We start from the raw sequence: 26,946 nt of genomic DNA, 5'->3' as shown, positions 1-26,946 counted from the left end.
ACTCCACAGGGGGACAGCTACTGCCATAGTAAACACCACTATAGGTTAGACTTGCCCTAAGGTGTGTGTCACCGATGGCCACAGGGAGGCACGGGGACGCTGGTCTCTCCCCTAGTTGCACCATTGAGCTCTTATCCTTAAATGAACTTTGTTTTTGACCAGCTCACTAACTGTGATTGAAAACAACAGCTCTGCAGCAAGGCACAAGCCCTGGAGTTAGCAGCAGCAAGGCAGGCCCTAATTGTGCCATTTACATAAAAGTAGAAACATACAACTTCTAAATATACATCTCTGGCACATCGTGCCTTTTGCAATTACAGTAAAATAAGGTACCACAGTTTCCCTCCCTGCTCCTTGTAGCAGCAGGCTGCTTTGCCGGGTTCTCCAGGGGCAGCTCCTCTAGGCGAGAACAGAGCCCTGCAAATGCTCCAGCGAGAAGCTGGTAGCTTTGAGAAGTGGCGGGTCAATCCCTCCGCCTGCACTATGCGGAAAACCGGAGGGCAGCAGGCCGCTGTGCTAGCGCAGTAGCCGGTAGGACTCAGCGCCCCCAGCGGGAAGGGGGCGGCTCTTGCGGCGTCAACGCCCCCGGCGTGCCTCAGTCCGCCCCGCAGCCGGCCCGCAGGTCCCCAGTGGGTCCCTGAGACTGGCTGCGCTCTTGGCCCTGGCACCGAGGGCCGTTTCAGAGATTCCCAGCTACACTCACAGAACAGTGATTTTTTTCCTCCCGCTCTCTGAATTCTTTAGCTGCCAAAGGGGGAAAGAATAAAAAGCTGCTCTGGAAACAGTTGCCCTTGCTGGTGCTCTGGGTAAAAATAGAGGCGGCCGCTGTGCAGGGCCTGGCGGTCGCGTTCCGGCGTGATCCCTGCGAGCTGCCAGCAGGTGCTGCTCAAGGTACGGTGGCAGCAGAGCAGCCGGGCGCAGGGCCGGGGTGGGAGCTGCTGGGGGAGGGGCAGGAAGTGAAAGAGAAACCGACCGAACGAGGATAGGGAGATGCTGGTCGGGAGCTGGGCTAATGTGCTCCCCCCCGGATCTGAAGTTGGGAAGGGAAAAGAGCACTCCCAGTCCAGAATGTTCGACTGAAGTTATTTTAACCTTCCTGCTTCCTCTACCACCCCCATCTTAATTTCCACTGAGTGAGGAGGCATTTCCAGTGTGTCTCAGCTCTGAGCTTGGGGATTCAGGTAGAGAACTACATCACAGCTGGTGGGCAGACCTGGCAGGTGGGCATCTGATGGCACACCCGGTCTGAGTCGCACATTTAGGGTGGCTTCTCTAATCCGGGAGCTGTAGAATCCTGTGACATAAATGTTTAGATAGGTATCTCAGAAATGGATCCCACTTTACAGATGAGAACACCGAGGCCTGACGTTACATGGTTAGTAAGCAGTGGGACCCGGATCTCCATCCTTGTTGGTTGTGTGCCCCCAAACTCATACATACAGTGGCATTTCTAGGACACTAGGGTTCATGCATGGGGGAGGAGATGAGATGAGATGCCCTGGAGGCCATTGCTGGGGGGGGGGGGCTCATCAAATAGGGTGGGGAAATTCCTTTCTTACAAAGACTCTGAGTCCACCCAATTCTAAACTGATGGTCAAGTATGCAGTTAACCAACGCTGATCCTGTTTCTGTCTTTCCCTCTCAGATTCCTTCTGTTCCTCTACAACCTAATGATTTAATTTCCTACTTCATTTCTGCATATACAGTACTTAGAAGGCTCTCCACCCTCATATACAGTTAGGCATCCACATTTTCTCTGTGTTTAGCCAAGGCAAACCCTCTTACACAGAAAACTTTTGGTGTCCTAAACGAACCTGCCTAAACTACACATCAGGAGGCCAGAGGCTCCATATTTTGCTTGTGGGCACAGTGAAAAGTTTATTTTATGCATGTTAAATCTTGCATACAGAACAACATATCTGGTCATATGGCTTTCATTAGTTCCAAACAATTTTGCACATTTTATTCAACTTGTGAGGATCCAGCTTATGCTGTAGGTATACTCCAAACTAAGCTTCACCATCCTTGTCTGAAGAGTCCTTCCCCCTGTGTTATTTCCCAGACTTGCTAATAGCCCCCCAACCCCGCCAAGAAAACCCTGACCAATTTAACCCCTATTTGAAGGAATGCTCACTTCTTTTCATTAATCTCATGTTATTTAGAAATTGTAACAATTTAGAAATCATAGGACTTGAAATTCTGATAAAGAACGATGTATGAGAGGTTTTGTTTGTTTTTTGCTTCTTTTTTTCCTAGTTAGATTGGGATTCTAAAGAACTGGGAAGGATACTTATAAGGTTCACTTGAAGAGAATGACTATTTCCAAAGTTCTTGGTGATAAATGATTTATGAAGCAGGCATTCAATTTCAAGATGTAAAATAATAGTGTAACTCAGGGGAGGGGAGATCATCATCATATAGATATACATATTTTCCTATTTTTTTCTCAATGAAATATCTTATTTTTAAAAGTATAATTAGAATCCCTATAAAGAGCACTGTGGATTTTCTTGCCTGTAAGAAGCAATAAAATACTTTGCAAATACAGGCAACTTCATGAAGTAACAGATGTTTTATGTGAAGAATAAAACTGAACCTGAATATAATGAGAAGTGTGTGTGCAAATAGTAAAAGAAAAGTTGGAAATTGGACACTCAATGAGATATAGCTGTTCAATTCCAGTTTTTTCTAAAAGGCAGTCTAGTCAGTTAGAGGTTTAACTGGCTCAGTGATCACCCAGTAATGTCACAGCAGCTGAGAATGGCTTTCCATTAGATAATGATTATGAAATATGTCTCACACTGGAAAAACCAGTCATCTGCTGATGTCATGCTGATTCTAACCAATCCTAAACAAAGCCCCAGCCCTCCTCTGTTTGAGTGGTACCAACGCATGAGTGTACAAGTAAGTAGTACAGTATAAAACTTCACAGTGCCAGTACCATGAAGAGGAACTCGGACAGCTCTGACCACATGATACAAGAAGCTGCTGGTGAAAGAGAGAGCAACGGGAAGGTAATGCTTTTAATTCTTACTGTGAGCTATTTACACATTCATGGTCAGAATGGTTAGGAGACATTTGCAACTTACTGGCACTTTCCTGTATTGTGTGATTTGTACCTTTTAATATTATTCAGGCAGGTTAATACAGCTTTTAACAGTAGAGCATGCAAATAGATTATGTGTTTATGCAACCCATTCAGCATATAGATACAAGTACATATGCTAAAGAGAAAGCTGTTTTTTTTTGTTGTTTTTTTTCTAGTTACATTCACAAACAGTAAATTTAGGGAACACACAAACAGGAAATTTAGGGAATACACACATAAATTTAGGGAACATAGAATCCACATACTGATAAGTTGCACTTATCTAAATGCTACTATTAGGGCTCTTGAGTTGTTTGGAGTCATTAAACTTTTAGTTCTATTTCAGACTCTCTTGTAAAACTTAATTGGACTACAAAATGCTTTGGATACTGTATGTGTGATGCCAAATAGCTAGATTATGTTAAGTATTATATTTCAAAGACAATCTATTGAACAATTATAACGCCCCCCTTCCCCATTCTCTTTCACCATCCCCCACTAAAAAAATGAGACTTTTTAGGGAACATTGACACAGTCTTAACAATAATAGCAGAGTAAATGATATTCCTGGAGGTGAAACCCTGAAGGTGATAGATGGCTTGTAACACAGGAAGTCTTGCAAGTAGTTGTTTTGGGAAAGGGGGACAATGTATCCAATTCAGAAAAGCATTGTTACCTGTGCAAACTATAATTTTAATTTAGTGTCACAATTTTCTCACCCTCCTCCCCTGCACTCACATCTTGTGCTTGTAGTGATGACGTTTATTAACTCCCTCCCCACCCCAAACTGTATTGCTTGACTATAATGCTCTGAACACACTAGGTGTCAGATATAAGCTGACTATATCTACAGAAACTAAGAGGGCTTATGTGTGGGAAAGAAACCCAGAGGGAAGGAAAGCTTTAACAGATGGACCTCTTAAAGATACTTCTGCAAGATAAAAGCAATAAGACAAAATGAAAAAGGGGGCTGGGGGGGGGGAAGGGAGGAGAATTAAAAAAAACCTCAGGCATTGTTTAAAAATTCACATTTTTCTTTTTCTGTGAACACTGAAATCCACGATGATTTCATCTGTGCTGTTCTTTGAAGGAAGCCATCAAGGGATCAGTCCTTGAGCACAGTGGTCCAGAATGGGGTAGGGGTAGGCTGAAAAAACTACCCACATGACAGAAAAAATAATTTGCCAAAATATTTTAGAGATTATTTTCCCATAGGACCAGTTATTCAAGTCATAGGAGCACACTGTGTAAAATAATGTGGGAAAGGGCATGTGAATTTTGCATTTTATCTGTGAAGTCAGGGCAAGTGGTGGCTGGCTGTAATTCGTCAGTGTGAATGTGTATGTGCAGAGCAGGAGGTGGTAGTGACTAGGGAGAGGGAAAGGCTTCCTGTGTCCTGAGCCTGTAAAATGCTGCCTCCCTGCCTGTGGATCTTTCAGTGCCCAGTGGCATTTTGCAGTTGGGAAAAGTAGAGTGTATTATATGACCCCAAACAAAAGTTCTATTGCACTCCCCTCAGATGCCTGCCAGTGTAGACGGCCCTGGACATTTAAATATGAATGAATGGGGAAACGGAAGACCTGCAGGATTCCCTCAGGTCAGAACAATTGACTGGCCCCTGCAGCACTGTTGGCCTCTAGGCGCTCTTTCCAACCTTCCCTACCTATCCCCAGACCTCTGGGACCCTGAGCCCCACCTTACCAGCCTGTGGGCTCTGAATCCCTTAGGGCTGTAGCTGGAGGAGTTGGAGGGGTGGGGGCAGACTGTTTCAATCAAGTCATCCCTGAGGATTGAGACAGTGCATTTACTTGGGGTTTTTCTTTCCCCTCCAAAAGAGGAAGAAGGTGAAGCAAGGGGACTGGGCAAAGAAGAAAAAAAAAAAAAAAAGGAAGTAGAACAGAATTAGGAGGATTTCTTTCAGAAGGGAAAGTAGAACTCCCGAGAATGGTGATATTTGAAGAGAGGTGTGTGTGAAGGAGCAGTGAGCAGAAGGAAAGCAGCCTGTCAGAAAACGGGCTGTCCCTCCCCTTCCTAATGACAGCCTTTACTCACAAACTCCCTCCCTCTCCCATTCACTCACTCACTTAGGGCCAATCGTTCTCTCTCTCTCTCCCTCTCTCCCTTTCTTTCTCCCTCTCTCCCTCCCTCTCTCCCTCTCCCCCCTTCTCTCCCTCTCTCTTCTGTCCCCCTCTCTTCTCTCTCCCTGTCTCTCTCCCTCCCATCCTCTCTCTGTCTCTGTCTCCCCCCCACCCTGTCTTTCCCTCCCTCCCTCCCTCTCTCCCTCCCTCTCTCCCTCCCTCCCTCCTTCTCTCTTACTCCGAGACAGTCAGAACTCTCCTCCCTGACAGCCACAAACCTACAGCACTGACTGCATTCAGAGAGGGAACCTGCAAAGAAAACTTCACAGAAAACTTTTTGTTCTTGTTCCAGAGAATTTGCTGAAGAGGAGAAGGAAAAAACCAAACCAAAACAAACCAAACAAAAAACCTGTGCGTAAGGGGAGGGGGGAAGCAGGGCCTCCTAAAAGGCAACCACAACAACTTTTGCTGCCAGGATGCCCTTGCTTTGGCTGCGAGGATTTTTGTTGGCGAGTTGCTGGATTATAGTGAGGAGTTCCCCCACCCCGGGATCCGAGGGGCACAGTGGGGACCTCGCCTGCCCGTCCTGTGCGCTGACCACCCTCCCCAAGGATGTACCCAACGCTCAGCCGGAGATGGTGGAGGCCGTCAAAAAGCACATTTTAAACATGCTGCACTTGAAGAAGAGACCCGAGGTCACGCAGCCGGTGCCCAAGGCGGCGCTTCTGAACGCTATCAGAAAGCTCCATGTGGGCAAAGTGGGGGAAAACGGGTACGTGGAGATAGAGGATGACATCGGAAGGAGGGCAGAAATGAATGAACTGATGGAGCAGACCTCGGAGATCATCACGTTCGCGGAATCAGGTGGGTGCGGGCACGGGGGGTGGAGATGTGTTTCTCTGACAGTCCTCGGAGCAACTTCTTTCCCTCCAGCTGTAAACTGCCTGGGAGGGTCAGCAGTTATTAGGTGACGGTGGCGGGCGGTGGCGGGCGGGCGGAGGGGAGGCCGGAGAGCGGGAGAGGACTGAGAAAGGGACTTGTGGTTGAGCCCTAGCTGTAGGTGGCTAGCTTCCACTTGCTGAACTCCGCGGGTCATCGGAGGAAGCTCTAGGGCCAGTCTGGAGCTGAAAGCCATTCTGTGAGAGAGTCTCCCTCGCCCTGCCTGTGAGACCTGGTCTGAGCAGCCTGATGAAAGGCGGGGCATGTTCGGGTGCAAGGGGACCTGGGGGAGCCAGGGAGGCTTCCGGACCCCATCCCAAGTTTATGGGGGGCGGGGTGGAATGGCACAGAGGCAGTCATTGTCTTAAACAAACCTTCTGTTTAAAAGTCCATTCAGGGGCCACATCAGAGAAGCAGGGCACATTATTAGTGACTGTCATTTTTACCTTTAGAAAGGCGAAGAGCACAGGCATCTCATTCTGGGCAGTAAAAAGCGACTTTGGGAGACAGCTGACATTGAACCAGCAGCTACTTTTGGAACACTGACTTTTGCTCTCTGAACCGAGAGAAAAAAAAGAGTTTTGTTCTCTGTAAAGTTACTAAGAGCTCTCTGCCAAGGAATGCAACCTTGACAAAGTGCTCTCAGATACTACACTGAACTCTCACTCAATCCTAAGAGGAAGAACTTTAATAAATAGATTCTAATCGTTGGCTCAGGACCACACTAACCTGTTGCTGAATAGAAAATACCTGTCAAAAGTGGAGGCGGAGACCTGGGACCAGGTTATTTTTACAGTTATGTGACACAGATCCTTTTGCATCTCTACAAGCCTATGCACGCCCAGGCACACAGATGTGTTAATACCGTGTTACTTTCATGGTACTGCCAGGCTAAGGAATCATATCACTTGCCAGGTCGATTAGAAAGGAGTGCCATTGTTTTGTTTGGTAGAGAATATGGCCAGTAAAGTATATGCAGGGGCTCCCAGCATTTCTGTTTAAAAGTTTCCTGCGGCAGCAGTATAAACAATACAGGCAATACTCAGAATTTCCAATCCTGAAAACCTGTTGACTCAGATGTTCTGTTTTCAAGAGGACCTTCCAAGACCTGGGCATCCTTTTGGGGGAGCAGCTATCCTGCTGGCTTCTCTCTGAAGGAGAAGCCCTGGGGTCCTGCAAGCTTCCTGGCAGGACAGTTTAGCTATCTCCCCAGCAGGTTCTTCCTTTTAAAGAAGTTCTTAACTTTCTTTCCCTAACACTCTTGATACACCCCAAAGGACATGATAATTATAACTTTATCTTTTGAAACTTTTTAAGGAAAAAAGTCAGGAGTTTTCAAGTTGCCTCCCAATTTTTCTCAACCTTTGCTGATGGCAAGGTGGGAAAGATAGTGCCTGATGACATTGGGTCCTGCACAGGCAATGGATAGAAGCCGTGGAGAGGCCTGCTCTGTCCTGACACAAAGGGACCCTCTATATGTTTTTATATGCCAGTTGCCACACATGATAGCTTTCATTGCAGCTCCTCAATTGGCTCTACCACAGCATATGACTAAGTACACCTATCTGTGCCTTTGGCCACGTTTAACATACACCTGACCCTAGCAATATGCCTGCTTTCCACTTAATCTGTCTTGTATAGCAAACTACTCTCTTGGCATGGGAGATTCTGCAGGAAAGAATTGGACCTTTTCCGTTTTTCTTACTCAGTGCCTGCATCTCAATGCCAGTCTTTTTCTCAATTATATGAAATCTAGTCATTTGTTAAAACTTTTCTGTTAAGTGTTTACCTTGAAAGATATTGAGCTACTTTTTAAAAAGGTAATTCATTTGACTCACATGTTGACTAAAGTTGAAGGTTTATAATGGAAAGCTCCTTGTGGTTGAGTTTACAACTTGACTTTGGGTGAGCTGCTGGATTCTTACAAAAGGTTTATTACCCTGGCTTATTTTGCTCACCTGAGAAGATTCACGCACCAACTTCAAGTTGATTTATATAATTTCATAGATTTAGTGATTGCTATAGTACTCTCTAAGTAGAGTACTATGGGAGTATTTTGCTGCTATTTTCCTGGGGAAGAAATTTATCATCTGAATGATCATAGGGAGTATATAAAAATGTCTTGTTGTTTTTGGAATAATTCAATCTTAATAAAATTCAGACTATGTCCAATATCAAGATTTTTGGAGGATAGCAAAGGGCATTCATTTTTCTTTTCTTTATAAACTATTTTATACAGCATAGACTCCAGTTGATAAGTGTCACCTGCATGCGTGCCACAGATGCATACCCAGAGACGCACCTTTCAACTTCAAGATTCCTCAGTTGGGGATTCATGTTTAATTTTCACCTCTAGTCCCATGATGGTTGAATAAAGTCAAGACATGGCCACAGCAGTTGAGGGACTGCAAAAGCTCAAGAGCCTAGAACTCTTTGAACTGAGCCGGTCCCATTTTGCTCAAGTGGAAAGTGCCCCATCTTTGTAAAACTGACAGGAGTTGTTATTGACTAAATAGCAAGGAATCACTCTCAAGCTCTCTGAAATTTATTCCAACAAACAAAAAATGACTTTTTTTTCATTTATGTCACCCAAGATTGCTCACCAAGTTTACTGCATTCTTTGTATGGCCAGCACAGAATCCTCTGTGTTTACCTAAGACCGTAAAGAAAAGTCAGAAGGAACCGGCAGAGTCAAGCCAACTCGCACTGCAATTGTCACTGAAGCTAAAATCAGTGGTCTTGACTGCTATATCTTATTTTATCTTATTTTGATTTGTAACAATAGCTGGTCAGTCAATGTACAATGACAATATATTGCTGAGTCTTCATATGCTGCCAAATTTATATCCTGATTCTGGTAAATAAGTTGGCAATTGATAGAACTTGCTGAAGAAAAAGAAATTAAACATTAAGAATTGGAAAATGCTCACATAGCCTAGGTGATGTTGAAAGCAACGCATAACTCTCCCCTTTTGGAGAGTCTAGTTACGGAAGATTTGAGTTAGAAATGTACATTTCCCAAACAGGGGCCTAAGAAGGCTTGCTTGAATGGCTATCTCCCCTACCTCAAGAAAGCCATCTTGAGATGGAGTTGACTCCCAGCATTCCACTCCAGCTTTCTGAACTTTTCTTTGAATTACACTTCACTGAAGGTTGTCTTACACTTTCTTCTCTGAAGAATGGGAAATGATCGCCCACAAGAGGGCGCATTCCAAAGGCATTTGCTCCTTACCAGTTAATCTTCTAGGGAAACATAATTTCACCTACTGGAAGCCCCAGTCTGTAGCGCCCTAATCTTAGTGATTATCAGTTTCTGCCTTCTTCCTCTCATCCTCCAGATAAAGTTAGGATTTTATGGGATGGGACTAACACGACTACCTATAATGCATTAAAGGAGACAGAAGGAAAGGAAATGAGAATGCTAGTGCTAGTGATACATGTGAACTTTCCCTAGCTCCGTGGAAGATAGGAATGATAAATTTTAGAAGCAAACAAAACAGTGTGTGGAGAAATGTGACCATGAATCATCAGCAGTCCTGATTCGCTCACACATCTCCCCCTAATATGGCTGCCTGGACTTTTACAGAAACGTCTTCCATCTCCCCTGATTTTTTTTGCCCATTTTGCCTGTCTTATCAACGCTTTTCACCAGCGACAAATGACAAGTGAATGAAAACAAGGAGGGAAAAGGCTATTTATTTAATGCCTTGTGGGAACGTGGTGTACAGCTTCAGAGGATGTATTTGTTTCCAAACAGAGTGTGGAGAGAAATGGTGGAGAAATTATGTGAAAAGAGATGAATTGTGCTTTGGGCCTACAAAGTAGGTGTATTGGAGTGGGGGAGGTGTCAGGGTAGAAATTCAGTTTTAATATTTGGAGAACTGGGAATACCTTCCCAGACACTTTTTGTAGAAACATGTATTTGTCTTGGCCCTCTTGCTAAAATATACTTGAGCACGCTCTCTGAGCTATAGTTCAGAATTCTTCATACTTGACTGGTTGGTTCCTAGATCCAAAATCAAAAGTGTAAAAGTTCTCAGGAACTTTGGGAGAAGTCTCTGAAAGTCTGTGGGTTAAACCTTAAGAATTTTTCTACTTCTTTTAGGAACCTAAAACCCCTTTCTCTCTACATATTTAACTCTTTTTGTTTTCATCACCATTTAAATAGACATGCAGGAATGTGGCTGAGCATTTACAGTTCCATAGCAGATCCTAAGAAAAGATACTAAGGCTGAAAAAAAATCAATCAAAATAATTTATGACCAAACCTGAAGCTGTACTATAGGCGAGACCCTGTGCTATAGGTAAAAGGAGGCATGGCCTTTATGACCTCACTTGCTGCCTTATGCAGAAACCCCTGGAAGCAGTCCAACAGCAAAGTTAGTGCTTCCGACAACACGCATGTGGTGAGTGGTAGCTTTGTATGCTCCCATCAGTTTCTATACCATATCAAGTCACAGTGAAAAAACTTGGTGAAGAATGGAAAATTAAAGTAACAGCAGCATTTCACAGTGAGGCTCCCCCCCCCCCCCATGAGTTTAAATCCTCTATAAACAACAAGGCTTTCCACATTAACATCAGAGACATAACTATTACCCATATGTAGAAAGGCAGCATACTTTAAGCAGGATCCCAATGAGGAAAACAAAACAAAACAAAAACGAAACGCGGTGAGTATTTCTTATTTCATTGGAAATGTTCGTACGCCCACAAATCTGAGTTGCTGGATTTGGAGCATGAGCAGCGCCCTGGTGTGGGGGAAGGGAGCAATGAGGGGCTTGGCTGCTTAACTCTTGGCATGCCTGCTTTCTTGATTGAGTTATTACAAATATTTGCAAAATTCCAAAAGCAAAGGACAATCTATTTTCAGGTGTTTTTACTTTTAGCTTCCAGTCTTTCCTCTTTCTAATCCCTCCTCCCTGGCAATATTTCAGAGGTGTTCCCTGTAAGGTGCAAATGTATTCCTCCTACCCATTTTATGCACTCTTTTCTCTCCCTTTGGTATGTGTCCACTGAACTCACAGAGGTTTAAGTAATGAAATATTATCACCCACATGGGTTTGCGTGGCACTTTCTCAGTGAATTACTCAGGCAGAGCAGGCGGTGATACAAGCATTGCTCACAAACCTCTGGAGTGAAAAAATAGCACAGAGAATGAAAAGAATATTATCAGAGAGAAGATAATGAAAGGTTAGCAAAGCAACTGACTATATCTGGTTAGATAGGTAATAATGTAGGAACCCAGTGTGCACCTGTAGAAACTGAGCTGTACCTGCTCACAAAGCATCATGGGAAGGCTTCCATTTCAGGATCTTACAGCAGGAGATGTATTTAAGTCAAACCCAAAACTGATTGGTAATTGATCTTAAGCACCTCAGCCTTAGGCAACCTCCTTCCACTTTTGAAATTGTTATGCATAGAGATTTGAAGAATGGAGCTTCCCGAAAGCATCCCTGAAGTATAACAGTCTCTCTCAGGTAATACACAAATAAAGGGGATAGCATCAAGAGGCTAGTTAAATTTTTCATACCTAAGAAATTTGAGGGTTGTAATATTTTTCTGAAACCTACAGCCCTGGTAAATATTAATTCCATCGCAGCTCTAGTTGTCTCATTCTCCCCACCTCCTTCTGCAATGAAAGCTAAATGTAAAAGAAAAAAAGAAAAAATATGCAGTGTTTAATAGAGTCAGAATACAATAGAACTTTTAAAATGTACCTGCATATAAGGTAGACATTAGGAAGACTTGATTCTCTCTGTTCCCCCTGCTCTCCTGAGTATTATGGCAACAGCATTTTCATGAAATTGGATCTCAGTTTTACTTTTTGCCTGAAAAAATATCATGCAATATACAAATAGCAGTTCCAGAAATGGACACCAGGAGAAGGAGGCGACAGGCATGTCAATTAGTAAAGGGAAAATCCAAATGTCAGAACTATGGGGGAGAGAAACAGCACTGAGCAATGGATGAGAATACAGGGAACTTCTCTCAGCCAAGATAATGAAACGGATGCATACATCAGCACCAGTCCTCTCCACAGTACCGGGCGATGCCATACAGTTAATTATCTTCCAGGACCGGGATGAAAGTCATTTTATGATAACTCTCTGATCCTAATATAACAGCATCTGACAGATTGAGCCCCCCCCCACCCCCCCCATGAGTGCTCTCTTTGTACAATCCTCTCTCAGGAACACTAAATCATTTGCTTCCAAGTACAGCTGCCTGTGAAGAAGGGGTGGGGCTATCTCCTGCATTAGAAACCTGCTCTTGTGAAATGAGGGTCTGTCCTGTAGGCTGTTACTGGAAGTAAGGGACTTCCTGGCCTTAGAAAAGCAATTTGCATGTGCTGTCACTGGTTCAAGTCTGCCAATTAGCCCTCCCTCATCCCCCACCCCCCCAGCATCTGTAGAGGTCTCTGGACTCTATTCATGGAAAGTCCAACGTGTGTGGGTCCGCAGTGCCATCTGTCTCCTCCTTTTACCTGAGGACCATCTCCCTTCACCTTCAGCCCCTCCTATCATGGGGCAGTGCAGAACAGAACCTGTGGAAATGAGTTACCTGAAACCCAGCTCTCCCATCCTGGGGAAAAGTCAGATTCTCCACTTTCATCCTCTTTCCTAGAAAAACAAAGCACAACCTTGTGCCCTCTGTTTTCTCTAATTTAGCAGCTACTATATCTCCATCTTCAGAATGGCATCCTGCAGGTGTAGGGTTTCAGAAGACGGCCTGCCACGGGCAGTAGGGAGAGCAACAGGGAGCTGGTGCCTTCAGCGGCAGGAGCTTGCAGGCTTTCCTTGGCTGCCATCTTCAGGAGCTGGGGGACTTTGACAGCCTTTTCCTTTGATCTTCGGAGGACCCTACCACCTTAAAATCGGCCCTGATTGCCCTCTTAAATATAAATGATTAAGATGGCCTTCTTGGAGTCTGTGTTCCCTTTCTTAAAAAAAAAACAAGAACAACCCCGCCCCCGTCCCTCCCCCCTCCACCACCCATTTTTAGCAACTGGGAGTACTAGATTCACATTTTGTAAAAAAGTCATCATCCTTCCTAGAAAAAGAGCTTCCCCCTCGAACTGCTCCTTGCTCTGGTGATCTAATCATAAACCCAGCTTTATTATTCATTTCAACTCCTGCCAGAGACGTGAGGTCAAAGGAACTCTCCTCACCACCACCATCGCGGCCAGCGTCCTAGCAAGTTTATACAAAGATGCCAGAGAGCCTTTCATATACATACGCAGCCCTCCTTGGCCCTGGCCTTGTGAATTTACCACTATCATAATCACAATGTGCAGAGTGTGTTAAATTAAGAACAGGATCTATAGCGCACAATGCACAGAAAAGCCTGCCTTCTGCTGCACAGAACTTGAAACTGTGCCTAAAATTTATAGTACTGTAAACATCTCAGGGCGGAGAGTGATAAGTATGGCTGGATTTCCGTTAGCTATAGAAATCCGGGCAGGGAGACCCTCCTAGGGAGTTGTAAGTTCCAAGATGAACTGCTTTAAGATTTTTCTCCGATTTGTACATAGGAAAGCATGTATGCCAGACAATTTCAAGCAGGTGCATGCAGGAGGTGGTCAAGAAAAGGGTATGTTTCATACCAAGTGGTAAAAGTAGAAGTAGGAAAATATTTGATCGATCAAAGAATTCTAGTCTGAACACCTGCTTACAGTACTTGTATTTACAAACATACAAGTGCTAATGGAAAGAGAAGGAAATAGACAACTTTCTAATTTTAGAGTTAGCCAAGAACTGAGTGGTCACATAACCCAATAGCCCAACCAATGCAGGGATTCCCCTCTCTTGGCAGCAGTTGTTGTAATTGGTGCTCATTAAGCTGCATAAAAGGAAGGAGGCAAAAATGGGGGGCTCAGAGGTAGGAGGGAGATATCTTAATCTTAATATAAGTCAATGTTAAGGATGCCTCCATTTGTTTATAAGCAATCAACCGATTGCCTGCTTTCTGATAAACCCTGGGCTGTGACACTGCACAGGGTAGATAGGACCTCAGACCTCACTTCCTAAATTAGGATGGCAAGAGAGGTTAAGGACGGCATCCAGAGTAAGTGATGTCATCCCATCTGCAATCTGAAACCTGAGGGTGGTGTGTTGGGAGCAGGAGAGTTCTAGGCAGAAAGGACAGACAGCACGTGTCCCTGCCTGGAGAAGTGAGAGTGCGTGGGATGCTTACGACCTCAAACAAGCACCATGTGGATGGACCACAGGATGGGGTACAGGGAGGGAGCCGAGGCTGAAGGCAGGAGCAGTTCAGGCAGAGCCCAATGTCCTGGGTAGTTTCTGTTTCAAACTGAGAGTACCAGGAACTCAGTAAAGGACTGTAAAGAATGAGTGACATGAGCAGATCTGCCTTTGGGAAAGATTCCTTTCCCCTTTTGTGGAGAAGTTATTGTAGAGGGGCTTGGCTTCCTGGTGGAGAGGCAGCTTAAAGAGAAAGCTGATACTGTGATCCAGGAAAGAAGAGATGGGGAGTGGAGCAGGTTGTGGCCAGGGAGGAGGCTGCATACCACACAGCTGCACTGGGCAGGGCGGGGGTCTATTTGCATGTTTGTGTGGGAAGAACATTTCCACAGCTTGCTAGAGCTTACAGTGTTTTCATTTATGTTATCCCATTGGATCTTTCTGAACTAGGGGATGATGGGTCACATGTCATTATGCCAGTCCCACTTTATAGAAGATGAAACTGAGATTAAGCACTTAGTGAACAGATGAAGAACTCCTAGGCCCCCACACACACTCAGATGTAGACCCTCTGTTTCCTAGAGAGAGAGTTGACCAACGTTTTTTGTAAAGGGCCAGAGAATGAGTATTTTGGCTTCATGGGCCAGTCTCTGTTGCAGTTGCTCAATTCCATGTTAAAGTGCAAAAGCACCCTTAGACAACCTGTAAAGAGATGAGCAGAGCTGTTGTCCAATAAAACCTTATATACCGGTGCTGAAGTTCAAATTTCATGTAACTTTCATGTATCACAAAATACTATTTTTCTTTACCCATTTAAAAATGTCAAAACCATTCTGATGGCCCGTGGGCGGTAATTTGTTGATCCTAATCCGAGATGGTCTGTAACAGGTTCCACGATGACCTGAAATTCGCCGACACAGGAACTAACGAGTGTCCCTGCTCTCTCTTGTGCTGTGTTTCATCTGCAGGCACAGCCAGGAAGACGCTGCACTTTGAGATTTCCAAAGAAGGCAGTGACCTGTCAGTGGTGGAGCGTGCAGAAGTCTGGCTCTTCCTAAAAGTCCCCAAGACCAACAGGAACAGGACCAAAGTCACAATCCATCTCTTTCAGCAGCAGAAGCAGCTGCAGGGCGGCGTGGACACAGGGGACGAGGCAGAGGCAGTGGGCTTCATGGAGGGGAGGAGTGAACTGTTGATATCGGAAAAGGCAGTGGACGCTCGGAAGAGCACCTGGCACATCTTCCCGGTCTCCAGCAGCATCCAGCGTTTGCTGGACCAGGGCAAGAGCTCGCTGGACGTTCGGATTGCCTGTGATCAGTGCCATGAGACTGGTGCCAGCCTCGTGCTGCTGGGCAAGAAAAAGAAGAAAGAAGAGGAGGGGGAAGGGAAGAAGAAGGCTGGAGGAGAAGGAGGGGCAGGAGGAGATGAGGAGAAGGAGCAGTCCCACCGACCTTTTCTCATGCTGCAGGCCAGGCAGTCCGAAGACCACCCTCATCGGCGGCGGCGGCGGGGCCTGGAGTGTGACGGCAAGGTCAACATCTGCTGTAAGAAACAGTTCTTTGTTAGTTTCAAGGACATTGGCTGGAATGACTGGATCATCGCTCCCTCTGGCTATCATGCCAACTACTGTGAGGGTGAGTGCCCAAGCCATATAGCAGGCACGTCGGGGTCGTCGCTGTCCTTTCACTCGACGGTCATCAACCACTACCGCATGCGGGGTTACAGCCCCTTCGCCAACCTCAAGTCATGCTGTGTGCCCACCAAGCTGAGACCCATGTCCATGCTGTACTATGATGATGGGCAAAACATCATCAAGAAAGACATTCAGAACATGATAGTGGAGGAGTGTGGCTGCTCCTAGAGCGCCCAGCTCAGGGGGGACAGGAACAAGAGTTGTCCAGAGAGGACAGTGGCAAAATGAAGAAATGTTTAAGGTTTCTGAGTTAAACAACCAGAAAAATATAAATTAACAAAACAAAACAAAACAAAAAAACAAAACAAAACAAAACAAAAAAAAAACCTGAAAACAAAAACTAAAAACAAAACCTGAAACAGATGAAGGAAGATGTGGAAAAATTCCCTATCCAGGGCTCAGAGATGACGCAGTGAAGGAGACAGAAGTTGGGAGGGGAAGGGAGAAAGTTGTATCCTTCATTTCCTCTGATATCAAAGTGATGATATCAGTTGCTTACACAGGAGTATTGTCCTCTCCTATTCAGTTCCCCTTCAGGGTGAGCCTCAACGTCACCTTGGCTAGTCTGCGATACTGTGGGCTAGCACAACCCAAATAGCATCTAGAAAGCCATGAATTCGAAAGGGCCAGTTACAGGCACTTTCCCACCCAGTTACCCAGGTCGTAAGGTATGTCTGCGTGACCCTCTCTCTGTGTATATCAGTGCACACGCACACACACCACACACCTCCCCCCACACACTACACACTCCCCCCAAACGCACCACACACTCCCCCACACATATACACACACACCACACCCCCCAAAGACACACAGACACACTCACACCACACACACATACACAGACACACACACAAAGGCATTTCTACACACCACATATGTACATGTCCTGGTAAAAGAACAATAGTGTGCAGATGGTCACACTTTCTTTTTCTGCACCACTCCCGCAACAAAACAAAACAAAGCAAAACAAGACAAAAAACAAAACAACAAAAGCCAACATAAAAAATTTGAGAACAAAAATGGGAAGAGTGAAAGATCAAGGAAAAAAGAATACAAAGTTACATTTCGTTAAGGTGCTTATGATCTTAGAACTATGCAACCTAATAGGTTTGAAACTGTTTACCTGAGAGAGAACAAAAAGAGAGACTTTTTTGTATTGGAAGTAACCTGATTAATTTTTATTTTCTTCAAGGAGAGATACTTGAAAGGAATATGTTTGTCCATCTGTTGGATCCAAACATTTCTATATTTTGTAAATGTTTTTTTTTTTGTTTTTTTTTTAATCGTTTACTATTTGCACTACAATGGTGTTTGACCTGTCCAATCCTTATTTAACAAGTATTTTCTTTGGGTGGGGGTGGGGGGGTTAAGAGCTGCACTTAATGTGAGCTATAAAAGAACTGCTACAGCACACAAAATAGCTATTTTTATTATTATAATTATAATTATTATTATTATTTTGTACCTTAAAAAATAGACACATACACCAAAGACATTTGTGTGAGCCTTTAAACAGTCTGTCTGTGGTTGGTATCATTCACCATCAATGAGTCAGGGGTTGGGATTCACGGTTGAGTAGGGTGGATTGTGTTCAGGCTGAAAAGACCTGAGAAGTTTGGTTTTTGACTCCTTTCACATCCACGAAACAGGACATTTCATACTGGATGTACAGTAGTTGTACACTGTTGGCTATCATGTTCAGTCAAATTCATGAAATGCTACATGCTTGTATGTGTATATATACATTGCTTGTGCATATGCATATCTGTGTGTGTATACATGTATCAAAGCATGTCCATACACATTTTAAGCACTTCAGGCTGTCATTTTTTAATGTTGTTAATGCAATGAATGTTTGTGTGCAAAACACAGTATTTTTAAGATGGATAGGCTATAGTTTTTGCTTTTACTCTTAACTAGGTGGGCACATTTCAACAATTTGGATGGGAAACAGCCTGGAAATTCCAGTGAATATTCAGCAAGACCCTCTTTAAATGTCCAGGGATCCAATTAACTCGTCTTCCTTGCTCCCCACCCCTATCCTATAAGTTATTCCCTGCAGGGAAAAACAGGAAACTCGTGTTCATCAAAGCTCTAGCCTGATTTTGTTTTATTTCAATTTTTATTTGTTATCTATTGGAATCAATCTTAAATCAGAAGATTTTTTTCAGAAAAAAATTTTTAAATTTAGTCCAGAATAAAAATGTTGGGTGAATTTTTTTCTTTTTTTTTAATGATTGAGACCTGATTGAAATAGTACCTGCACAGCTAGGCTAAATAATGTTGTCACTAGTTAAAAGATAAATTATTTGGGGGAGAGTGTTAAGAGAGTGGGAGTAAGGAAGACAACAGTTTAAAAAGGAGGTAAGGATGGGGGCAGGAGTAAAAATCCCTAATAATTTACCTCCAAAACTCTTGTTGTAAAAGTTTCTATGTATTGATTCAGATGCAAAATGGAAAACTAAGAAAAGAACAAAAAAAGAACAAACAAAAAAAACCCTCTTCATTTTATAAAAATATCAAAGTACATGCTTAAAGCTAAATTTTTACTAGTTTATTTCACAGTATTTAGCTTGCCTAGAACAGCTATAAGTTATTCATTTATGTGCTTTTTAAAATACAGAGCCTTATTTTTACTGACTTGTTTGAAGATTGCAAAAATTGAAACATTCTAATAATTGGGGAAAATTACATTCATTAATGTTTTGTAAAATATTGAAACTTTCAAGACTATGTCAATTCTTAGATTTAAAAAAATTAATTGTAGGAAAATAGTATATCAGTAAGAAACCGAATGTTACAAAAGGTGGTTTAACTCTTCTTGAGAAATGTACTAAATCCGTATACTATTAATAGAACACTAGGCAGCATGTAGGCAATTCACTTTAATGTTATTACCTGGCAGATATACGTATTACAGTCTAGAGGTCCACCCTTTCTTATGCTTGAAACACAACATGTACTGCAAGAGAGTGGATTCTAAGTATAAGACGGAGACCATGCAAAATTGGAACTTACTTCCTCACTCTTAACCATTGACCAGGACATCAGGCAGGTGGGGAAGTTGGATGTGGTGAGGGAAATTTTAAAGAGAGGAGTAGATGGTGATGTTCAACTCTACAAATTTTCATGAAAAATGTTGAGGGACTTTTGAACTGTGTCTTACTTGGTACTGGACCTAATAGTGCAATCTACGAAAACAGAGTGGAGGACCCAGTGCTTGGTCACTATGCAATAGCAGAAATGGCCAAAGCCACCAAAAAAAGCAAGAAGTTACAAAGACCGCTCACATGTATGTCGTATCAAATATACATGCCATCTTTTTAAGCCCTTTAAGTCCTCAACATATTTAGGGCAAGATGGAGTTTGATTAGTGGCGACAGTAATTAGAAGCAGGGCGAAATAAAATTCCATATGATAACATTTTAATGGGATGATTTAATTTGAATTAATTTAAATGATTGGGCTATCACACATTTACAAACTTTTAACCTTATTTCATTAAATTTATATGTCCTTGAAATAGAATTATAAATTGCTACTATCTTTAATAACCTTGGAACATATGCAGCCTTGTGAACAACCAATACTTTTCATGTAGCAGCATGAGGCCAAAAGAAAAATCTTTCAAATTCTACCATATTGGGTTCTTCATAATAGGTTTTCCTTGAAACAAGGGTGGCTCTATCTAATCTTAGCACCTCTCTATTCTTTCTGTAGAGCTATTTTCTGGGCTCTTAAAAACCTACCCACACCAATCTTAAAAGCTGAAAAGCATTTGTCACCAAATATCTTTTAATAACAGTAACTGTTTTATAGATTGGATTGGAACTTTTTTCTTTTGCCAAAAAGTAAGACAAGTTTCAGCACACTGAATTGGGATTTTTCTTGTCCTTGAAGACAAGTCAATTTAATATTTATTTAAGATTGATTCCACACTGTTTTCAAAGCGAATGTCTGAATTCTCCTCTTATGTAGAACAAGGGAATTTTTTTTTCACTTCCATGGGATTGGACCTCGAGGTGACTAAAACAAACAAACCAAAAAAAGGAAAAGAAGAAGGAGGAGGAGGAGGAGAAGGAGGAGGAGAAGAATGCCTCAGTTGTATTGAGCTTAGTACAAATTATTGTGTTCACTTGAAAAAAATGATTTTCTGTGGGCCTTTTGCAACTTCCATTTCCAATGTAAAGAAAAACTTAATCACCCTAAAAACCTATACAATAAATGAAACTTTTAGATGTGGACAGAAGGTTTGGGGGTGGACATTGTATGTGTTTAAATTAAACCTTTTATCACTGAGAAGCTGTTGTATGGGTCAGAGAAAATGAATGCTTGGAAGCTGTTCACATCTTCAAGAGCAGAAGCAAACCACATGTCTCAGCTATATTATTATTTATTTTTATGCATAAAATGAATTGTTTCTTCTGTATTAATCATTTCTTCTGTATTAACCCATTTCCAATGGGTTTTACCCTCTATTTAAATGCTTTGAAAAACAGTGCATTGACAATGGGTTGATATTTTTCTTTAAAAGAAATATATAATTATGAAAGCCAAGATAATCTGAAGCTTGTTTTGTTTTTAAAGTTTTTATGTTCTGTGGTTGATGTTGTTTGTTTGTTTTTATTTTGTTTATTTTGTTTTTTTTGGCATACTACATGCAATTCTTTAACCAATGTCTGTTTGGCTAATGTAATTAAAGTTGTTAATTTATATGAGTGCATTTCAACTATGTCAATGGTTTCTTAATATTTATTGTGTAGAAGTACTGGTAATTTTTTTATTTACAATATGTTTAAAGAGATAACAGTTTGATATGTTTTCATGTGTTTATAGCAGAAGTTATTTATTTCTATGGCATTCCAGCGGATATTTTGGTGTTTGCGAGGCATGCAGTCAATATTTTGTACAGTTAGTGGACAGTATTCGGCAACGCCTGATAGCTTCTTTGGCCTTATGTTAAATAAAAAGAACTGTTTGGGATTTATTTTTTATTTTTATTTTATGTCTTATTGGTTTTCTAAGATCAACTTCACACACATATTGCTACATCCTTTTCTGGGTGACAATTTTGTTTCTACTGTAATTATCTGGGAGAGTATGAGAAACAGATTGAATGGGAGAGAAAAGACAAAAGCTGGAATGAGAGCTCAATAGAAAAAGAATACATATTACTATGCAGAGGTTTGTAATGGGCTGCAGATGCTTGGACCAGCAGTATTTATATTTTGTTCCTTTTGTTAATTTCTCATTTCTCAAACTGTAGTGACAAGTAACATGCAATAGACACTCCATCCCTCCCACTTTTTTCTTTCTGGCTTTCTCCCTCCTTCTTCCTTCCTTTCTTCTTTCTTCCTCCTTTCCTTTCTAGCTAGAAATCTGGAATTGCACACAGCAACTAGAACTAGGGAACTAGATGCATAGGAAAGAAAAGTACTGGGACCAAGAGGACCAATTTGAAATCACAGAAGTACAGCCAAGAATGAGTTGATCAGTCAACTTTTTTGTTTTTCATAGGTTTTTCTCTAGTTAATCTGCCCACCTCAGAGGTTTCTTTCTTCTTTCTTTCTGTTCTTTTTTTCTTTTTTTTAGAAACTAAATTCTGTAAATGCCCATATGAACCAAGCATATATCCATTTTTTTCTTTCATATATCATTGTTTTAATAGTAGATACAGTTATCCCTGCTTTTACTGATAAATCTGAGGCATAAAGTAACATTAATTGAAACCAGGATTCCAAGCCAGGTGTATATTCAAGTCTAAAGTTAATTTTCTTTTTTGCTGTACTTCCATTTTTGTGTTAATTTTCTTTCCTACTGAGAAAAAAAGGAGAGGGTCAGGGTGGGTTTGAGTGTTGAAGATACTTCTAAGTTTTTTTTTTTTTTTTTTTACTTCTAAGTTTTTAACATAGATACTTTATGCTCACCAGACAGTTCACTTGTACTCACATCCAAGTGAAATGCCAAGTTCATGTAAACTCATAGTAAACCCTTTCTATTTGTTTTAGGCAGGAAATTTTCATTTTTTGAAATTAGAAAATGGAATTGTAGTTTTGTTTTATACTTATTAATTTGTCTTATTTTTCTATCCTTATATTTTGCTAGAGGAAATCTTTTGTCTAAAATATTTTACTTTATGGCCCAGTGATATTGTGTGGTGTGGTGTGCGTGTGTGTGTGTGTGTGTGTGTGTGTGTGTGTTGCATGAGCACACGCATCAGCCTTCATTTCCTGCCAAGTTTAATAATGAATGCATGTCAGGAAATAGTAAAAAGGCTACTGAATTACAAATGAGTAATATTATTATGAAATTTATATGGTTGTTATAACTAAGGCAAAAATAACAAGTCAGGTAGAGAAAAATATATTGAATATGTGTATCTATGTATATAACATACAATATGTATATGTTATATATATTACACATCTAACGTGTGTGTGTATATATATATATATATATATCTATATCTATCTATCTATCTATCTATCTATCTATATATATATATATATATAGATATATATATATATATATATATATATATAGAGAGAGAGAGAGAGAGAGAGAGAGAGAGAGAGAGAATGTGCCATCATTTAAAGGGAACATCCAAATCCAGTTCAAATAGAAGGTTAATCCTTTCTCAAAAAATAGTTGTCTGAGGATGTGTCCAAACAAAAGGGACCAGAGCAGTGCAAAAATTCTTCCTTGCATCAAATCAAGTACCATTTCCTTTAAAAGAATTCTGGTGTTTCTGCATTAATCCAATTTTGAATTTTCTCTTTGGTCCATGAAAAGACAGGATTCATTAGAAATTCCTCATTACACCCTTTCAGGCTTTAAATGACATGTTATTAGTGCCTCCAGTAATTAAAATAAGGAAGGCAAATTGTTTATCCAAAAGCAAAGAACCACAGAGCTGTTTCAAGACTTCTTAGAAATAGACAATTGCCCCACTTGACTATGCCGACTTTGGAGGAGAGCCTGTAACCCTGGGAGTTCCACCATGACTTCGCTTCACAGGAGGGACACCAGACAAGTACTTTTCTTGCAGAAAACATGGCAGTTAAAATCTGAAAGTAGTTTTGGGAAATATTAGTATGAGTGGTTGAGTGAAGAATCTTCTTTTTTTAAAACTGATTTCTGCTGAGGAGAAAGTCAGAGGGAGTGTTGAGAGAAGGTTCAGCCACTGTCAGAAGAGCACTGGAGAAGCCACTCAGGGCAAGAGTTAATTTGTTGCTGTAATCCCTACTGTCATGGCGGTGGTAGTGACTGCCTCACTGTCATTTGGAGGACCTGATGTTCTAAGACAAATACTATAATGTGGCAACAGAGACCCCATCGAACTCACCTTTCGTTAATGAGTTTGTCCCAGCACAGTCGAGTACCACAGCCTAGGCTGTTTGAAAAGCTTAGTGCTCACATGGGATAAAGGCAGTCATTATGGGGAAACTCTTCCATTGTGAAAGAAAGGAAAAAAGAAAAAACAAAACTGCACACTGCTAATCTATGCCAGAAATGGCAGGCCTAAGGCAGGAGGATGACAAAGCATTGTTCTTCAAAGTGTTTATTGTGCTAGAGCTTCCAAGTACTTTGATGGCACTCATCAAACCCTTCTAAATGGAACCAGGGAGACTTCTCACCATTGATCTCAACAACAAACGTTTGTGTTTCATGGTCAATCTATTTTTCCCTCAAAGATTCTAAGTAAGATTGTCATTTAATAGGGTATTTTTTAAACATAAAACTAATTTTTCATCTGAGTAATCACATTCTAAACATGATCATGTTGCCAACTAGATGAAATGTCTTGATATGGTATGCAATAATATATTTAGTAGCTATTACTATGCCAAGTATTATGGGGTTTACAACTAACCCTTATGTTCTCAAAATGGTGAATTTTCACCCATCTCCATGAGATCATGGACTGGCCTAATGTTGCCATGAGCTTACTATTAATGGTCTCAGATTGAGGACATGAAGCCCCTTCCTTTTGGACTTGGGATAATACGATATGAATTACAATGAGAACTCTAGCTAATTGGGTTTATTTAATCATCCATTCAGTCATTATATGAAAGCACTCTTGGCAGAGGACTCAAAAGAGTTTTCTCCAAGCTCAATGCTTCCTAGTGGGTAGAAATGCCCTGTGACTCCTTGAAAGAGGAATGGACAACAAATGTTAAGTGGCCCTATCAATGTCCCCGGAAACCAGATGTGAGCAGGTACAAAGAAGCAGGACAAGTGTGCCTTTCTTTTCCTCAGAGAACCAGTTCTCACCCCAGGACCTGGGGCCACTTCTGCTCCCTCCCGCTACTAGACATCATAGGGCAATGGTGAATAGCTTTTATCTTTGGGCTTTAAACATTTCACCAAACAGAAAATGTAGTCTTAATCCATTTTATATTGACCAAGTCTCCAATTATGATTCTGCCTTTCATCATCTGGAAAACTGATTTTCAAAGTATGTAGTAAGCCCAGAATTGGAAGTACATGCATAAGGACTGGAATTAAATTCTGCAGAAAAGAAATGACTATAAAAATCACTTTTCAGATGATCAAAAGTAGGGGGAAAGTAGATGAAACCCAGACATGGTGAGGGTGAAATCAGGTACTTCTCTCCAGCTTTAGCTGTGACTTAGGTTTACCAGGGAGTAATCTGACAAATGCATGTACTAGCCTCTAGGAATCAAATTGCTAGAAGTTTCTTTTTGTTGTTTTCCTAAAGAAGAATAGGTGCCCAGGGGAATTAGGGTGCCTAGGGGAATTAGGGTTCCCAGGAGAAAAATTGTACCCTCTGCCTGTTAGACTTCAAGGACTTCAGTCCAGGACAGTGGAGAGAAGCAGCTGCTGGCAGCAATGGAAAGAAGGGAATTTTACATCAAGGATTCTATAAAAAGGAGGCACTCTTTTGGTTCTCAAGTAACTATATGGGAGAAAGGACCATTTTCCCCAATTATAAATTGAAAAAAATTTTCAATTCTAACTAACTAAAAAAAAAAAAAGGTGGTCATAGGGATAGGAAGTACAGCACCGGGAATGTAGTCAATAATGTTGTAATAATTATTTGCAGTGTCAGATGGGTAACAGACCTATTGGAGTTATTAGTTTGTGAGGTATATAAATATCTAATCACTATGTTGTTTTGTACAGTGCACCTGAGACTAATAAAAAAATAAAAAATCATAAATTGAAAAAAGCATCATGGGTGTTCCATTGAAAATTGGCCAACAATTTTGGGAGCCATGAAAGATAGAACCTTCACCAGATTTTTGGCATTTTCAAGGTCTGATGAATCCCCATTGGAGGTGTGGAACAACCTGAGAGAGGCCTCATAGGAACTGAAGCTGAATGGTAAGTTAATGGACATATGTGAAACACCTGAGGTTTCTCCAGGCACAACAAAATGAAATTTAGGGATAGGCTATGGAGTCGACTATGTTCCATCTTTGAGAAGATGGGGCAAGCACTAATGAAAGTTGGCCTATTTCATTTAGCACAACATTGTTTGCTTTTACATAATTATAAAAGTCGAAGAAATTCAATTTATGTTAGCACTGTATATGGTGACACAGAAAAGTGTGGTAGGTCCTCAGGAAATATTACTTGAACCAAATTCAAACAAATCACAAAAGTATTTGTCTTACTAAAGAAAATATTTAAAAGCAACTTAGTTTTTGACAATCTGAGGTAGATTTTAAATAAAAAAATGAGGCCTAGGAAATAATATCCATGAATTACTAGAATGGAAGAATTAGAAACAGTTGCTCCTGGGCTAGGGTGGCTGAGAGAAACTACCTACAATGTGAATGGTATACCACATATTTATTAATAATATTTAACAAACTCCTGGAGATAGATAGTAAATAGATAGGTATTATTTACTGGGCACCGTTCTGAATGTTTTATGCCTCGCAAGAACTTTATGAGGTAGAACTATTTCTCCCACATTTTAGGAGATGGACCATAGCCACCATTGCAGGAATGAGAAAACTGTGGCAAAGAGCGGTTAAATAACTGGTCCAGGGTAAACACCTAGGATGCAACAGAGATAGGGTTCCCACCCAGGACAGTCCCGCAGCAGCCATTGCACCCTCAGCCATGTGTTGTACTGCCTCTCCAACAAGAACAGAATTGCTGGTTCCTCATAACTCTGCTGATATCACATCACTGCCTTCTACTTCTACAAATGGTTTGTGTGCTTATAACTGGTGCAACCAACTACTGCTGCTGGTAACCTATGGAGCAGAGGCACTGGAGTGAAGAAGAAAGAACGCTGCAGGTGTCAGGAAATCCAAGTTTTAGGCTGTCTCAGTCACTAAATAACTTTGTCATATTAAGTTACATTTACATTTTTGGGTGTCGTTGTCCCCGTCTGTAGGAAGGCCTGAGTTAGAATCTCTCATGTGCGTTTCAAGATTCTAATATTCAAACTGGCAGGATGGGTTAGACATGTATTGTTTAGTCAAAGTACCTGCATCTCCCTTTATAACAGCTATGACCACAAGGACCTACCTACTCACGAGAGAATACTTTTTAATTATTGTCATTCTGTTTTTGATGTTCCAATAAGTGCTTTTGTTATAAAAGCAACAGTAATAAAACATGACTTAATTACTTCTTGTGGATTAAACAATCAAAAACACTCAAATTGGCTAGAAGAATCGCTTCAGAATTATTGGTGTTGCTTTTAAAGAAGAGGTCAAAGCAAAGAGATGAGTTATGTGCATCTTATCATTGTTTTTAACCTATCTGGCTTTTTTTTGCATACATTTCTATATTTCTGGACTGTGTCTTACTCTGCGTATCATTGGATTTCTACCCATTTTCTCTTTTACTCTCTACAAAGAGAGTCTGGTTTTTTGCTACTCTGTTTTTATTTCTATCCTTTTTCTTTTCTGTATTCTTCTCCTGGCCTTTTCTGAAAACCAGGGGGAGAGGTCATTA

General features: G+C 41.4%; 1 protein-coding gene and 1 long non-coding RNA gene across 2 annotated transcripts in view; one reads left to right on the top strand and one right to left on the bottom strand.

Annotated features, from left to right (window-relative positions):
- The window catches only part of LOC141573181 (uncharacterized), a 197,527-nt gene extending 185,286 nt beyond the window's left edge, over positions 1 to 12,241 (bottom strand). Inside the window, exon 1 of the long non-coding RNA XR_012498847.2 lies at positions 11,823 to 12,241. This is a non-coding gene — a long non-coding RNA (uncharacterized LOC141573181). The remainder of the gene's footprint in view (positions 1 to 11,822) is intronic.
- On the top strand, positions 1,561 to 16,338 carry INHBA (inhibin subunit beta A). The gene is made up of 3 exons (XM_019757534.3): positions 1,561 to 3,014; positions 5,519 to 6,030; positions 15,275 to 16,338. Exons 2-3 carry the CDS (start codon positions 5,643 to 5,645, stop codon positions 16,165 to 16,167), a joined length of 1,281 nt encoding a protein of 426 aa, XP_019613093.1. The 5' UTR covers positions 1,561 to 3,014; positions 5,519 to 5,642; the 3' UTR covers positions 16,168 to 16,338.
- Positions 16,339 to 26,946: the final 10,608 nt, after the last annotated feature.

The sequence above is a fragment of the Rhinolophus sinicus genome, chromosome 4, assembly GCF_057876585.1.
Source record: "Rhinolophus sinicus isolate RSI-liver-muscle chromosome 4, RSI-T2T, whole genome shotgun sequence".
NCBI classification, from domain to species: domain Eukaryota; kingdom Metazoa; phylum Chordata; class Mammalia; order Chiroptera; family Rhinolophidae; genus Rhinolophus; species Rhinolophus sinicus.
Note: the sequence above shows the minus strand (reverse complement) of the source record. Positions and strands in the feature narration are given on the sequence as shown.

Coding starts and splice junctions, on each gene's coding strand:
- INHBA (XM_019757534.3), top strand. CDS start 5,643: ATGCCCTTGCTTTGGCTGCGAGGATTTTTGTTGGCGAGTTGCTGGATT. Junction 6,031..15,274: donor CATCACGTTCGCGGAATCAG/GTGGGTGCGGGC, acceptor TTTCATCTGCAG/GCACAGCCAGGAAGACGCTG.